Source organism: Mucor velutinosus (genome assembly GCF_035048745.1).
Source record: "Mucor velutinosus strain NIH1002 chromosome Unknown tig00001553, whole genome shotgun sequence".
Lineage (NCBI taxonomy): Eukaryota > Fungi > Mucoromycota > Mucoromycetes > Mucorales > Mucoraceae > Mucor > Mucor velutinosus.
Genome location: NW_027041930.1, coordinates 1,251,167 through 1,267,997, shown reverse-complemented (window position 1 = coordinate 1,267,997; position 16,831 = coordinate 1,251,167). Strand labels below are relative to the sequence as shown.

The 16,831-nt window shown below is 41.2% G+C and overlaps 5 protein-coding genes across 5 annotated transcripts; 3 read left to right on the top strand and 2 right to left on the bottom strand.

Annotated features, from left to right (window-relative positions):
* Window positions 1-243: 243 nt before the first annotated feature.
* Window positions 244-780, top strand: ATC70_007776 (uncharacterized protein; the record flags this gene model as incomplete). Its single annotated transcript, XM_064827034.1, has 1 exon — window positions 244-780. The coding sequence occupies one exon, from the start codon at window positions 244-246 to the stop codon at window positions 778-780; it is 537 nt and encodes a 178-aa protein (XP_064676091.1).
* A 1,562-nt stretch (window positions 781-2,342) lies between these two features.
* On the bottom strand, window positions 2,343-5,712 carry ATC70_007775 (uncharacterized protein; the record flags this gene model as incomplete). Its single annotated transcript, XM_064827033.1, has 6 exons — window positions 2,343-3,195; window positions 3,269-3,561; window positions 3,642-4,153; window positions 4,237-4,929; window positions 5,005-5,277; window positions 5,346-5,712. 6 exons carry the CDS (start codon window positions 5,710-5,712, stop codon window positions 2,343-2,345), a joined length of 2,991 nt encoding a protein of 996 aa, XP_064676090.1.
* Window positions 5,713-6,152: 440 nt separating this feature from the next.
* On the top strand, window positions 6,153-7,058 carry FET4_1 (low-affinity Fe(2+) transport protein; the record flags this gene model as incomplete). Its single annotated transcript, XM_064827032.1, has 2 exons — window positions 6,153-6,875; window positions 6,948-7,058. 2 exons carry the CDS (start codon window positions 6,153-6,155, stop codon window positions 7,056-7,058), a joined length of 834 nt encoding a protein of 277 aa, XP_064676089.1.
* A 3,360-nt stretch (window positions 7,059-10,418) lies between these two features.
* Window positions 10,419-12,285, bottom strand: TMT1 (trans-aconitate methyltransferase 1; the record flags this gene model as incomplete). Its single annotated transcript, XM_064827031.1, has 5 exons — window positions 10,419-10,478; window positions 10,533-10,568; window positions 10,987-11,149; window positions 11,223-11,997; window positions 12,054-12,285. The coding sequence occupies 5 exons, from the start codon at window positions 12,283-12,285 to the stop codon at window positions 10,419-10,421; spliced, it is 1,266 nt and encodes a 421-aa protein (XP_064676088.1).
* A 452-nt stretch (window positions 12,286-12,737) lies between these two features.
* On the top strand, window positions 12,738-16,067 carry ATC70_007772 (uncharacterized protein; the record flags this gene model as incomplete). Its single annotated transcript, XM_064827030.1, has 7 exons — window positions 12,738-12,993; window positions 13,050-13,298; window positions 13,376-13,859; window positions 13,951-14,314; window positions 14,381-14,895; window positions 14,973-15,647; window positions 15,725-16,067. The coding sequence occupies 7 exons, from the start codon at window positions 12,738-12,740 to the stop codon at window positions 16,065-16,067; spliced, it is 2,886 nt and encodes a 961-aa protein (XP_064676087.1).
* Between the last annotated feature and the right edge of the window lie 764 nt (window positions 16,068-16,831).

The following is a 16,831-nucleotide window of genomic DNA, read 5'->3' as shown; positions in this document are numbered from 1 at the left end:
CAAACGATATATATTTCGACTTTGTATACAAAGAAATGACCAAAAACTTGTGCAAAAAGACAAAATTTTAAACGAACGGGACAGTTTTTCACCTTACAGTAGTATGAATCTTATAGTACTAGCGTATCTGAAGTCCATATCTTCTTATAGTATAAATCGATATCGTACATCTAATCCAGTGTACATACAGTTTATATCTAAATCTGGTAACTGGATGAGCTGTCGGAATGCAGATCATAGTGGATGTATTCCACACATACATATGGTAAACGAGTCTCTGGTGATCCTCATCACACACATTGTGGCCAACAAGGTATCACACTTCTTGTGAACCCCACTTGTCCCTACCCAGTCATGCCTCTGCCTTCCCGCTCTCCCTATGTCTTTTCTTGCCTTGTCTCCAAATACCTTATACATTGCCTGTATTTGCCGCCATCCTTGTCGGATCAAGAAGTAGCTGCTCTCTTTGAGGGGCCTGATGCTTTGGAACAAGATGCCAACACCATCCTTTGTGGTGATTTCAATGCTCGAAGTCAAGCCCTGCTTGGTGACACTGCTACCTACACTCGTGGTTCGTGGCTGCATGAATTCATCCTGTCCAATGGATTGCACTGCTGGAATGCGCTTTTGGCGTATGGTGTCCCTACCCTTTCTTCACCAAGTCGGTTGGACAATGCTCAAGTTGGGCATACATCGTGGAATAGTATTGTTGATCTGATCATCAGCTACTCCCCCCTTCTTGAACCTACCATCACTACGGCCCAACTGATGTTCTCATGAGAACATCGATGTTGTGCTCATATGAGAATCTATTTGATGTTCTCAAATGAGCACATCGATGTTCCCGAAAGGTGAAAAATGCTCTCATATGGGAACATCGGCGTTCCTAAAGATCTATTATAAGTCGGCCGATGTTCTTATGAGAACATCCGAAATGTTCCCATGTGAGCACATCTGTTAAGCAAAAAGAATAAAAGGATTATTATTTGTAGCTTATAAAAAATGTTCGATATTATAAAAACAAGAAAAGACTTATTTGAATAAGATCAGACACAAAAACTAAAGATTTATTGATGAAGACAAGAGTTATTCTATTTATACTAAGTTCTGAATGCCAAAGTAGCAATTTATCTTGTACAACGCTTATCACATTTGGTGAACCTCAGTATTTAGATAGCTGAGATGCACTTCACTTATCATAGCTTGTCCATGTTGTTGCACAACACAGACATATCTACCCATCAAGAATACCTTAATCTTTATAGACAGTTGTAGCCCTTCTGGCACAACAATACGGTAGGAAGGATTATCTACCTGGCCAGTAGAGATTCTTCAGTATATTTTTACACCTGTCACTTTAATAATAACTACACCTTTATCAACAAGTTGACTCTGTTGTTTTTATATTTTTTTTTCCGTGACTATAGAAGAGTTGATAAAAACCTCAAATTCCACAAAGAGTGTACAGGATATAAAGATTTGTGATGCCTGTAATGATATAGCCGTCTAAAAGCAATATTTTGAATCGTTGAAATCCATGAAATATATAAACACCTCTTTCTTATCTATCCAAATGTAGCCTCTTCAGTCTATTTTGCAAAGAGATTTTGAAATCAAATAAATTTATAACCCGGCATTTATAGCTGAGGAAAAGGTATACAGTACTACTCCTTAAAGCATACAATACCGCACTACACTACGGCCCAACTGATGTTCTCACAGAATATCGATGCGCTCTTTTGGGAACATCGATGTTCTCGTGAGCACCTCGATGTTCCCATATCAGAACATTTGGCTTTACACTGTGAAGATAGTTATCAGATATGCGCTTTTAAATGGTATGGTCAGACTTTTTGAGTTCTTTTGTTTATTTTTCGTACCGAACGCCAATTCGTAGCATCATTATCTACGAAGTTAGAAGCCTCCAAACTTGCTCAATTTGAAACAAATCAGGAGAAAAAATCACGTGACCCGAGTTTCTGGTTACTTTGAGTCGCTATGTCAAAGTGGTAATATTCCTGACTAACAAACTGAAGGTCGCCAGTTCGAATCCGAGCAAACTCGTTTTTTCTTCGTTGGACGTTAACCTTGCTGGGTTAATTATGCTTTTCTCAAAATGCTTTGATGGTCAGTGATGCGGATCCTTTTCTTTTATTATTTTTTTTTATAATTATTTTGCGCATGCCTTCATGGACAACAAAGCTGTAAGAGGTATACAAGTATGATTAATGAATGTAGCTATGTATTGTATTGACAAATGTATTATCTTTTATTTCGTAGCCTCAAGTGGGTAGTTTTACGCGAAAGCAAAAAAAAAAATCTGTATGCGATTTCAATCCTCGTTAAAGGTTGCGAATATCGCCAGCATCGATCGACATATCTTGTTCAAACGCATGGTAGTTTGCAATGACGCTAAAGTGCAAGTCGTTATCCAAAGATTTCACCAATCCCACTTGCATCTCAACATCGTCAATAGAAATGACAGCATACTTGGGATCAATCACTCTCGGCACCCTTCTTGCAATTTGTTGTTCGACAGGCTCATTCATACGAACAAAAGGGACAGACCTGTCGTGAGAAGCAACACCATGATTTTTCATGGTTTCAACGAAAGCCAAAAAGTAGGTCGACCCATCATAGACATGTTGGAAAAAGAATATCACTCGCGAAACAAACCAACAGGAGACAGGGTGGTTAAGTCGATTGAGGCGAGTTGACCTAAACATGACCAGATGGTTGCTTCTACGAAACTCATGCATCTTCTCTCTGTATATTTCTGATCCTATGGCAGTAGAACCGATTAGAGCACGATGGGCAACCTTGATGGTCATTGACAATGGACTGTTCAGCCTTTGAAGTAAGAATATCTTGCAATAGTATTTCGACAAAGCACGCTTGAATCTTGCAATTGGAACACCATGGAGTTCAGCACGATCAGTACCATCGAAGCCAAAATGATGATCCAAATTTGTCTCTTCTTGATCAGGTTCCCACAACTGTGAGCTTGTTAGAGATTCTGGATGATTGAGGTATGTGGTGGATGCATATGGCTGCGGTCGAATGCCTTGGAGGAACTCATTTGAGTCGAAGATCCTTTTCAGCTGGTTTCTGATTGCAACAATTTCAATCAAGTTGGAAGATTGCTTGCCTGTCCTTGACTTGCCAGTTATCAAATCACCAAACTTTCCAATGCTTCTGTAAAATGGATGATGTTGTTATGTAAGTAACTGGATGTGTGTGATAAACATAGCATGTATAGATGACTAACCGTTCTTGACTTCGTGAGGAGTAGGCTACAATTGGCCCCATTTCTCTTATCATCCACACTACATGTGTAAGCTGATGCATTACGGGACGGAAGACCGAAAGTGACAAGCACATGGCATCTCTCTGAGCTTTGCAGTAGTCAATGAAGAAGTCAATGCATTCATCAATCTCTGCCAACCTAGACTCAGTGAACTCCCATTGCAATGCAAGACAGACGCCTCTAACCAGCTTCATGATTGCTTTCCTAGCCTGTGGACTGGCTAATTCTGGGACAAAGAGAGTAGGTATGATGGTCTATTTCAAATCAGAATAATCAGATCCTAATTCACGCCTTACATGTGTACGTTTGCAGATTACAGTGGATCTGATCTTACCAGCAAATTATCAAGATAGTCAACACTGCGGGTGCCTCGTAGCTTCTCCACCAGATTCAAAAAGCTTCCATCAAATGCAACTGGTATATGTGATCTTGTGTCCTCAATTGCTTTGCCAATCTCGAACAGCCGTTGCTTTGGAATGAAAAATGGATAATTTTCTCGCTCCAATTCACCATCTGGATATGTGTAGAAGAACTTTGTGTTGTTCGGAGACAGGTCGACAGTGAGCATCTCGAAGAGTTCTGAACCAACACCTCGTGCTAATGTATGCATTTCTTCGAATCCAAAGCATTGGGGTGCAATGCATGACGATAGCTGATTGAAAAGGCTGACACCGTTGAATCCAAGGTTGGACTCAGCCCTCTCGTAATCTTCATTCGTACGCATGCTTCCAGCATTTGGAAAGTACATTCCATGGCTGCGATTATCAGGGTGCATGCCACGCGAAAGACACCAACGACAGCCATACTCAGATGCATGATGAGCACACTTGCTCCAGTCAAACACGGCTAGAATAAAGCAGGTAGGTAAATCAATTTCATGTTAGCCATTGTGGATGCTGATTAGTTGCTTTATCAATCAGGATATTTACCTGGAGTATCACCACCACAAATTAGAGGATGAACCTTCAAACGAATTGGCCCAGCATCATTTGTTTCGACTACCATTCCATACGTAGAAAGCCACTGGAGCTCTGCCAAGATGATGGAAATGAACGAGTCAAATGATTTGGGCTTCTTTTTTCCTGGAAAGATACAAAGCTCGTGCGTGTACTCCTCCTTGTAACGCTTGTGTGGATCGTAATTGAACACCATCAGATGAATAATTGTGAATAGCCGATCACCTCTCTTTTCAACTACAAAGCCATCATTCATGATCGCAACTGCGATATCCAGGTCATTTGTGAAATGCGTATTCTTGATGGACTTGTACGTGGCGCCGTCAAATACGTCAGCAATGATAACATCGGATGGATTCTCTTCAAGGTCTCTGTTGTCGTAGGCATGTCGGTACCGAAGCTCCTCTCTCGTTATTGGATTCGCAACTAATCGTGATACGATGTCTCCAATTGACATGACTTTCATTGTTGACAGGGCTCGATGATCTCCCCGTGCATCGTATCTTTCATGGGAACAAATATTACAAATTGTCTCCTCGTCGTCTACTTCCAATGCGTACAGCTTGCAGCCATTGATACACACATCATATTCATGGGATGTCAACGATGATTGGCGCTGAAGCATGCTTTGCACACGAGGGCCATGCATGATCTCCGGATTGCTTTCTATCAGTTCATGGGGGGAGGATCGGAAGCTGGTGAGTTATTGTATAAATGACATGTCATTGCAATGCGAATTACCTCGACTAATTTTTTCTGTATCTCTCAAAACAGTGTTCATCAACCTGACCAACTTTCTGTATGCATCCCGTGGTATAGCAAAATCATTGACGATATCATACAGCTCAATCGAAACCAGTTCTGTGGTTGTATATGTATTTTGGTTGATGTCTTCGAGGGATCTGCAATCGTAGAAGCAAGCCTGATCTTCTGCATCTGGGTCGACTACTCCAACTGTCTTGTATTTGACATTTAGCAAATCAAATTCAAGCCCTGGTTCTTCTGGATTGTCTCCTGTTATCGCATGTGTGGAATCCGCTATTGTGAGTATATACATCTACTTTAGCGCTGCAATTCCTTACCATTATTATCGACAATAGGCAGCAGATCAGCAGCACCCGGCGTCTGTTCAAAGCCTGCGTAGTCATAATCAGCATCGTCAGCAGCAGGAATCATTTCTTCAATATCACTCATGGCATCATCATCATGCAGCTGGTTTGCATGATCTGAATTGGCTGTGACTAGCGCACTGGGGGGAGATTGTGGCTGTATCAGCGTTGTTTCCACTGGAGGTTGCTCTTCCATTTCAACATCTTGATCTTCATTCAAAATGGGAGCACGACAGTTTCGGCGATGGTTGCGTAGAGCACGGGCACTGTCAAAGCTGGTATAGCAATTTGTACAGAAGGATGGCTCTGTTTCTCGTGATATACGGATTGAGAATGACATGTTTGGAGAAACCAAGAAAAATAGGCAAGTAAAAACAAATTTCAAGTGGCAGCTTTATATACTAATTCAAGTTTTATTTGCGCTCGCCAACAAATGCGTTTATCATCGTTTACAAGCAAGTGATACGTAGTCTTGCATATAACGTTTGGTAACTCAAAGTCCAAGATCAAGTAAGGAACGTGTTTCCTATGATGTGATATGTCGCCTCAGGCTACTTCTACGTCATTTCACTTTCAACATCATGTCAAATCGAGTGGTATTCACTGTGCACATATGCTTATACTATGGGCGTACAATGAGGTCAGCATTACTTGCATGAAGCCTGTGAACCGAATGACGTTCAACAACGTGGTGGTGTGTGCGCAACGAGATATACGGTACAACACAACTCTGAACATATCTTTTCTTTGCTTACTAAACTTTTATTATCAGCGCGAACCATGAACAACAACAACAACAACAACAACAACGCTGCCAGCATTGACTTCACCGCAAGACTCTTGCAAGAAATGATGGCAATGAGATCCGAAATCAGCCAACAAGGCGTACAACTGAACGTCTTGAATGATGGATTTCGACAGCAATTCATGTCGCCATTGGAAGACGCAGGCAGCGATTTGGCAACAAGAAGCATCCTGGATCCCACTTACAGAAGCCAGGTACTATCAAACAGCAACAGAAGAGGTCCTCGGGTAATTGAAGCAAACCCTACCGGCAGGGCCAGAGCTTCTCCTGTGGAGAGATACAACGCAATGCTCCAGCATCTACACAAACTATGCAATGGGGCATCTGTACCCGATTTGACACCAGGGCAGCTCAAATCGCGCAGGGAGAAGCTCCACCGCACAGCAAAGAGGGTCTTGGAGGCTATACTGGTGATGCATCCGAATATCTCGCATTGGAATGCCCTGGACCATGTGCAGGATGAACAGGTATATTACAGCCTGGCACTGGAGGAGCAGGCCCTGCAACGGGACAATCTCATGATTTGTCTCTGCAAGAAGCAGTGGTGTGCCAGGTTGTTGCTCTCCCAGGCCTTCAAAGCAAATAGAGCAAGCAGAAACCGAGCTGCTGCTGCTGATGCTGCTGCCAATGTTGCCAATGCTGCCAATGCTGCTGCCAATGTGTCTTTGCAAGAAAACGAGGCAAGAAGCCATCTTCTGGTAAGTAGCTCCTATTATTTGTTTTGGCCATGGCTAACATCTAAGTATTGGAAACATTTCAAATGCTTTTAGGAGACTGAATCAGCAATTGTTGGAGACAGTGATATTGCCCAGCTTGCTCAAACTGCCGGTGTTGGTAATGCTGAGGATGATGACAACCTTAGTACTACTAGCAATATGTAATGGTGTGTGCGTTTGTGAGATCTTGTATATTTCATCCAAAATAAAATTACTTTGCTTTTGTACATTTGATGCTGCCTTGCTCTATTGGGATTTGAGATGATGGATTAGCTGCGATGCCACATTTAAAATCACATTTGATAGGTCACTTCAGCTTAAAAAGTTACTTGATTTGGTTACATCAGTCTGATACTGTGCATGATTAGAGCGTGTTTCTATATTTTTAGATCGAAACTTTGTATATTTAGGTCATCCCTTGAGAAAAAAGTGCTTTTGTTTCTCTTTTTTCTTCATTTTTCATCTATTTTCACTTTAATTCTATCAGCATAAGAGACATGTGCTCTGTAGCAGCAAGAAGAAGAGGCAGCATTTACCGTCCATGGCTTTAAAGGTGGAGGCTAGGTTTCAATGCCATTGAAGAAGGAATACCATTTCAAATGTGCGCCGTGGGAAGCTTCATATCCCTGCCATAGTATCCAGGATGGAATCTTCATTTACATCCTTTCGAAACAACAAATTTATGGTATGTCCAATGCTTCTTGCCATATAAAAGCTAACAAATATCTTGTAGAAATGTAAAGGCGACTTTGCCAGGTCAATTTCGATGTCGCAAGTATGCCATTTGGTTAACCGTTTCCCTCCATCCTGCTGGTTCCATTTATCTGCTTTCTTGCTATCACTGTTCAAGTAGTAAGTCATCTTTTGCTGCATCATCAGGAAAAATCAGTCGTTACTCACCTGATAAGTTAACTAGTGCCAGCGTCGAGTGGGTCTGGCGGGTTTGGCTTGATAACTGAGCACATCTCTTGCATACTTTATGGATCCCCTTTTGCATCCAGTGAACAATGGCAGATGCTTCATAGTTGAATGATGCGGTCTATACATCTGATTCTTCTGACGGCATAAGACGCATTAACATTCGTTCGATGTTTTCTTTTCAAGAATGTCTGCTCCCAATGAGTCGCTGCCTGGTGGTGTGCTGTACTTTCTATCTGTCTTGTGAAAGAGGTATTGTAGTCATTACGCCTTTGCTGGAACGCTTTACTAACTTGATTCAGTTCACATCTTTGCTGATAGGTACATGCACATCTTTGATATTATGCTGGCTTTTGTACAATTCGTTGCTCTACATGGAACACTGTTGATGGCTTCAACCTTTTCATTCTATGCTCTCTCTGGATCTCGCCTGGAAACATCACTTTTATATTGCCCTAAAAACTGATAATATTGGGAAACACGAAACAGTTCATACTGATCCAGGCTATTATTCTCAATTATCTTTGACTCTACTATAGCCTACAGCATGACCATTACCACTACAAGGCTTTACTATTGCACGTTTTTGGCACGTAGCCTTCGTTTACCCATTAAAATTAACCAATAATAAATGTATAAATATTTAAACCACAATTTCTGAGCCAATGAAAGCTGCCAATATTTAAACCACGAATTATGGGCCAATAAAAGCTACAAATATTTAAGCTGATTCAGACCTTCAATGATCCCATTTCAGCTCATCGATAGGTTCATGCGCGATCATGAATGTTCTCATTTGAGAACATGGATTTGCTCATTTAAGAACATCGATATTTTGATTTGAGAACATCGATGCGCTCATAAACAGCTACATTTGCTCTTATTTAAGAACATGGATGTGCTCATATGGGAACATCTCGGATGTTCTTATGAGAACATCGGCCGACTTATAATAGATCTTTAGGAACGCCGATGTTCCCATATGAGAGCATTTTCCACTTTTTGGGAACATCGATGCTCTCGAATGAGAACATAAAATAGATTCTTATATGAGCACCTCGATGTTCTCATGAGAACATCAGTTGGGCCGTAGTGCTACTATAGTTTTCAACAGTTATATCGACTGTCTGATGGTGGGTTGTCCAGAATAATACTGTTGTAGCAGCAACGCACACACTGTGTTAAAGTAGTATTTATTATATAACTTTCCTTGCATAAATATATTTAAAGGACATTCCTCACGTCGAGTTATTATGCAATGGGTGCTAGATGAAACGCTTGTATCTTAGCGTACTCTTAAATAAAGAAGGCTCTAGATTGTATCTATTTTGCTACCCTTTTATTAAAGATATAAACTCATTATAGATGACAGCTTAATAGGAGATCAACCAGCTGGAATCCTTCGGTCCCTGAACCTCTGAGCCAATCAAATCGTTTGAAAACTCCGCTGACCTAAAAAAAATTTGCGAGAGTTTCCCCCTGTTTTGGTGTGAGGCAAAATTTTAAGCGCCGCTAGGTATACCAAATCTAGCAGTGTGCACTGTCATCAAACTTCCCCCAGGTGCTAGAGCATGCCTTACTTACATCACCTAGCTTAAAACTCTGGCGTTGAGACCCTCAATCATCACCAAACACTACCGCGAAAAACTTAGCGGAAATGCTCTAAAATAGGTGTTTTTGTTGGTGCTTTTTTACAGCCAAAGTATTTGGAAAAGTTGGTGCTTTCGGTACAGGCTTCAAAATTAAAACACTCTAAATTTGGCGTCAATGCGCTAAGTGGTACAAATTGAAAATATTCCATCAACATTGCGGCACAAAAGTAAACCTTATTGAAAATAGAAACTGTTGTATAGCCGATGATATTTACTGCATTACACAACAATTGAATCCTATACCGTGCAACGTTGTTCAGCTAAAAGACCAATAGTTGCTCATGGGGATTATGACATTGGAATGATATAATTGGTGGATCTTTATTAATAGAATGCGCTATATATTACTCCTGGGGCAATTGTTGGGGCAGCAATCGTGCGATTATTGGATAGAATGATATGGAAAGCAGGATTATTGATGGATAAAATTGTCTTTTATTGATGGAAATATAGCAGAATATAGAATCATTGCTTTCAAATACATGCAGCGTGCTATACACATGGTAATGGGACGTTGCTCCGTTGGGTAGGCAATTCCTTTGACTCGTTATACAGCAGTTAGCTAGCTACCCTGTCATTCAAGAGCCTCCTGATTGTATTAAAGATAAAGCGGCAATAGCTATACATGTTTACCCATTACGAAGAGTTCCATACAAGAGTAACAGAGATGAGGATTGACATGGAGATAAGCAGCCAGATTAGAGTTGATTGGCACCCACCACACGAGTATCTAAATGCAAAACTAATGTTAGTCATAGAGTTCAATCCTGAAAAATATTTAACAGCATACCACATTTGCCACGTACCATCATCGTAAACTTGACACACAAGCAGAACAACAACAACAGGATAGGAGGCGGTCATGAGAAACTATAAGAGATGATAGGAAATGTGAGCAACGATGGTACGGCACGATGTAAGATGCACAGAGTGATTGACAACTTACAAATATACTTTAGTATATGCTGATTAGCGAAGATCTTCCAGCAGCAGCACCAGGGGAGGATGTTCTATTCTATATTCAATGTTTAGTCACTGCCATACTTCTCAGATGATGCTCCTTACCTACCGTTATTCCCACAGAGATGATTAAAACGGTGTGATACTAATAGGCAACAGCCACATTCGAGGAGAACCTACTGCGTTATCATCTGGCGTATGCTGCCGATAATATGTTTTTAATAAGAAAGCCACCAACAGAAACATTTGGTCAGATAAATTACTTACTTTGTACCAGAAAATGAATTGAAATTACGGAAAGAAAAGAAAAGAAAAAGGATTTAAAATAATTCACGAAAAAAATACTCTTTTTATAGACAAAATTTAAAGTTTTATTACAGCATGTCATAACCATCAGAGTAGTAATAGTCATCAGCATCATCATTCAAAGCCCACTCCCCCCAAACATACGTTATCCAACGATCCGAAAGCTTTTGAAAGTCATCAACGTGTTCCCCCTCCATTGTAAAGCACATTGCTACTATAAGAGAAGAATAGACACACTGCATCATTGTATAACTGACTTTGCTTTTTCCTTCCAGACTGGCATCATTCAAACGCTTCGTTAGCACTCTTTCATAATCACAAGCTCGTGCGTAGTACATGAAATGATAGCTTGGATTATTTTCAATATCAAGCGCAGGTCCAAAGCGATACTTGTAATATTCAACGAAGCGCTTTACAGTGCTACAGACAGATGTGCAATGATAATTAATACTTTATTCAAAGAACTCGCATGACGTATTATTTCTATTCTAACCTCATCAAATCTGCAGAGGAACAGGAACTCCAGCTATAGTCTAGGTAAGATTCACTAGGGTCTCTTGGAACCATTGGGGTTGCGTGTACGCTTCTTGATGCAGCTAAGCGACCAGCAGTAGAGTTGCGGAAATCTTCATTATCATCGTCATCATCACCCTCATCTGGGCCATCATCACCACCAGGACAATTGCCAGTAGCTCCATTACCAGAAAGAGAAAAAGAAGACGAGAAACCATCAAAAGAGCTACTGTCAGAAGTACTACCAATAGCTCTTGTTGCAGAACGGCGGCGAGTCTTGTGGACAGAAGCCAACAGAGCAGTGGCACCCCAGCTGTTGGTACAACGATGCAAGATGAACCCATACTTCTGCGCATGTGCTTCAAAATACAGAGCATGCTTCAGGATTAATGCCTCATCCACACGACTCCAAGCTGGAACGACCTTGTCATCTACGGCCAAATCGTTGACATAATAGTATTCATCAAGAAGACGTTGGTGATAAACTAGACACATCTTGCGAAGGGCTTTGTATTGAGCAACGACAATCGGATGATTGAAAGCGTAACCCCTTTCATTGACGTCCCCACTTGACTTCATACTAAAGTTAATGAGGCCAAGCAAACGAGTTCTGGCATCAGGGTAAATGGCATTTCCTTGGGAGTTAACCTTGCCAGAGTTGATCCAGTATTCCAAAATCTCAGGGACAACTGGATTTATATCGCGAGGGCCACGCAAATTAGGGTTTCCTACAGGAGCAGGAGCCAAGTTACGCGCTAAAATAAATAACAATGTCAATGTCTATTTCAATTCAATGCACATCAGTGTTTACCTGTAGCAATCACTCTTCCGACATCAGTTTTATTGCCAAAAACACCATCATTCGTGGGTTGAACGGGAGGAAAGGTAGGAGACAACTGCTTGATGAGTTCCAATAAAAGATCACGATTAAGCTTAGACTCTTCCTTGAGTTCACCAACAAAAGCCTTGAGCTCCAGCATCTCTGTCTTGATAGCATCGAGGGGAGAAGCTTGGGTGCGAATGGTTCTGTAGTTATTGTCCATTTTAGTGCAAAAATAATAAATTTAACTTATAAATAATAGTTGATACTTTCCTGAAAACCAAGACACATGTTGCCCTTTTATACGTTCCATCCTGCTCTTGAATTCTATCTTTGCCATTCCAAGTGTCTTAATGACTCACTACTTGTCTTTATTACTTGGACTTGATAGAGTCTTCATGAGTCATTAAGTCAGTTCAAAGTGAGCACCCTCTGTAATAACGCGACTGTAAGTTCGTGTAATGTCAACTGTCAATCATCTTTAAACTCACAGTAGCAAAACATCCAAACATTGAGACACAACCGACACCTTTGTGCAACTTGAAGAGTCAAAAATCACTATTAGTCATAGGTGCTACTATGTACCACAGAGACGATCAAACTACTATTTAAGCTTCACTACACATCACTTTGGTCTTGTTGTCATTCATTTATACATCACCTTATCCTCTCAAAATGCCTGCACGACGAGTTTCAGGAAACTGCGAAAAGTGCCACATGCCTTACAATTCTGCTAGAGCATTGAGGACCCACTATGCAAACTCGACTTTTTGCGAGCCCAAGAAAGCAAGAACAGAAGACACTCCCTTATCGAATAGTCAAGAACGATCCCAGGCAAGCATGCATTCACAAGACGATACTCCAACGGCTACCACAAGTAATCAAGGAAATCAGTCATTACAGCAGCATGCTGCAGAGCAAAGAATAGAACGTGAGTTGTGTGAACTATAAGCAATGCATGACGTACCGTTCTAACTCCCATCTAAGTGCCATCAATTGAGTCCTTTTCATACTACAGTAGCTTCACTCTTGAACAAAAGGAAGGCCTTCGACATGTATATGATCTTGACACCCTCTCTTACGCCACTGATTTTAATGAAAGTGAATTGCTTTCATTGAAGCTCCGTGACATATTCGACAAGTATCCAGCATCGAGAGAAATGAGTCGTGAAAGTATATACTTTACAAATACAATCATTAAGAATATAGCAGAGGCAGGAGGTGGCACTGAAAGAGGTAAGCATATGAATACCACTATGCATTGTATCTTCAAACGCACTCACCATATTGACATCTCCCTTTAATGCACAAAGGCATTGTATTTCCAAAGCTGATTCAGTTCGATACTCTAGAGGCGCGCATGAGAAAGAAGACAAGCGTACAAGCATTCATCTACAAGGTCTGTCCTCAAGGCTGCAAAGTTTATCCCAAGAACGATACATCAGTCCAAGGAGTGTGCAATCACTGTGGAACTCCCAAAAGCGAAGCACAAAATATGAAGGTCTTGAGCATCGGTGATCAGCTAGCAAGAGTCTTGAGTGACAAGTCCAAACGAGGTGAGCTCATGTCGTATCGACGTAACTACCAACATGATCCACATTTTTACCGAGACTACTTTGACGGTCAAGAGTACATTAACTTTCAACAAAGACGGAAAAGACATGGCACCAACGTAGATGAGGAACCTATTCTGCTTGCCTTGTATGTCGACGGCTTCAAACCCCAAAGCAACTCTTTTGCTGGCGATACCTTAACGCTATTCCACGTTGTAATTTTGTCAGCCCCTCCACACCTCAGGTGAGTTATCTCTATTTGTATGGGTATAATATCCAATTAGTACCGGATTTTAACCACCAACGATATTGCATTTATGTCTACCAACCCACAGATACTTGGATGACTGGACTGTTCAGACAATGATTGCACCCGGCAAGAAGGCTCCAGTGGATCTTGAAAGCTACTTGGCTATTTTTGTGGACGAAATTCGTGATCTTAGTGAACATGGCATGCTGGTTCGAGTGAATGGTGGTGAAGTTGCCCGAGTAAGCGTTCATTTGGCAATGGCGACAGGCGATCTTGTAGAAGTATCACATTTGATGTTGCATGGAGGAGTCTCCAGTCAGTTTGGCTGTATGAAGTGCCTCATAGACACACAAGGAGGCCAATGCTTTACTCGCACAATCAGAAATTTCCAATACAGAACTCTCGAACAACTGAAAGCACCACTGCCTGTTGGCGTAAAACATGTGTTTGTAAGTGAAGCGATTTCATTAAACAATCATGTATAGTTCTTGTACCAACCATCATCTCTTCTATAGAACATCAAAGGACCATCCATATTTACCACTCTCAAGTCTTTTCCTGCCAACCCATCGTTCTACGGTCTCGACACGCTTCACCTACTGAGCATTGGATTAGCTAAGCATTTGTACGAGCTCTTGTCTTCTCCATTGCATCCATCCAAGTTTGATAACCGATACAAGCCCTCTATCGAAGAGCTGAAAGAAGCAAAGCTTGATAAAGCAAGTGCCTGGCCTTACACCTTTGATTTAGATCCCAAAGTTCTGGCAAAGATCGGTCAGTATGTGGCTCAGTCAAAGAAGACCATTCCAACTACCTTCAATGCACCATTCAACGACATTTTTGCACCAGGAGGAGTTACCAACTACCGAGCAGTTGACTATGAAGAGTTCATGATTTTCATTGTTCCAGCCCTGATAGCACCACACTATCCTGACTCAATCAGAAAACCTCTTCTGGGTATCGTTAAAGTGGCAGCTTTGGTATTGCAGAAGAATGAATTGCATGCTTCAGACTTACAATTCATAGAAGCGTAAGTATTGGCATCTTGAATAACAAAACCCGTTTTATCCACAGACTAAAAACTTACTTCTTTCTATCTCTGCACAGTAAGGTTAACGATTGGCACAAACTGCTGATCACTGAAATCAAAGCCAAACGCCTTCCTATCAAGACCTTTCGACCAAACGCCCATTATTTAGGACACTTGACTTACATGATCAAAGCGCAAGGTTTACCGGCTTCCACTTCCAGTCGATCTATCGAAAGATCCATCGGCAGGTACAAACGCTTGATAAGTGCTCGCACAAATGTTGGTATAAATGCCGGAAACATCATTGATCGTTTGGCAATTATGCGAGCCATCAAGGCATCTACAACTGGTGATGGTACAGGCGATGGTGAAGACAAACTGAATGATCTGGATGCTCGAATCAATCTCTTAGTGCCTCGACGATACGATCCAACTACCTTCGTAAATCTAAAGAATGACAATGGCAACGGAAGTCAGCTCTGGTATCCAGTCATCCACACAACGGTTTCAAGTATCCCAACCTCCATCAACGTCAACACACCTCTTTTTGTCAAGGCTATACAGTCCTACTACGACCGGCAATACTCAACTAATGTTCTGCAGAATGTCCATATCAATGATCAACTGGATATTGTCGTCTCTGGAAGTGCCTGGGCTTACAACTGCACTTATCGTTCAGAATACTATCGCGATCTCACCGGTGCTAATTCTAGAGGAAGCCACTACATCATGGTATGGGCAGAACACTTGAGGTATGCCAATTCACAGGTTCATTATTGCCTTTATCGTTACTCATCAAAACCCACATTGACGTCTGAATTTCCTACAGTAACTCTCGTCGCAAGGTCAAAGCTTTCTATGTAGGGGCTGTTATTTTCATGTTCAAGCTCGAAATTGAGGGGATTGGCGATGAGTTGTTCTTGCTTATTCGATTAGGAAAGACTCATGCTGTTGACGACAAAGACAAGACGATGCCCATAGTGGAGCTGGATGATGACCAGGATTCATCCGCATATCTGGTGTGCACATTTGAGCAGGTCATTTGCCAAGTTGGTCTGATGCGTTTTAGCGAGAATGACAAGAGATATAAAGTGATAACGAAGGAAAAGGTTTTCCGGGCCTCGATAGAGACTTATAAACCTGGAAAAAACTCATTTGTGCTACCTCAATAATAAAGATAAATATAGATTTTATCATCGTATTATTACCCCCAACAAGTTAACAGACATTCAGCTTCATGATGTCGTTCTCCTCTTCTTCGCTTCTTCCCTTTTAGCTTCTGACATCAAAGACATCCCATTCATCTCACTACACAACGCTCAGTTCCTTTAGTATGTGCCGAAAAGCACCATTAATTGCGGAGTAGGTGCCCCAACCTTAACTTGAGTAAAACACTAGTGCGAATAGCACTGTTACCAGACAATGGCATCTTAAAATTGTATGAAATTCCTATTTTTCCTTCATTCAATTGCCAATGCTTTTATGTCTCACCCTTGCTATTAAAACCTAAGCGTGTATACAAAACAGATTCCGACAAATGTCTTCTTTTTTGCCGTCTCCCTCACCTTCCATTCTTTATTGAATTCTTCCTTCTGTTTTCCCCTCGTCCTACTATTACTTAAGGCTTTGAACACTGATTTTTTGCAAATATCAACGAAACACAAGGGCCACGATGGTTAAAATTCCGCCCACAACAATCTTTTTGCTCTTGTAAACCGGAAAGGTTCTATTGAGCTGTTTCTCCCGTATCTCTAAGATGATTTTTACCACTTTTAGCATCAAATAGGTGTTTCCTACTGCTTTTAGCGCTGAATACGCTGCTAGCTCCTACTTTGAAGCGGTATTTTAAATACAAAAGACTTTCAAGATCCAACGCAAATATGATTCTGATAAATTTCAGTTTTCCCCTTTCCTTCATGGTTTATACGGTATTCTT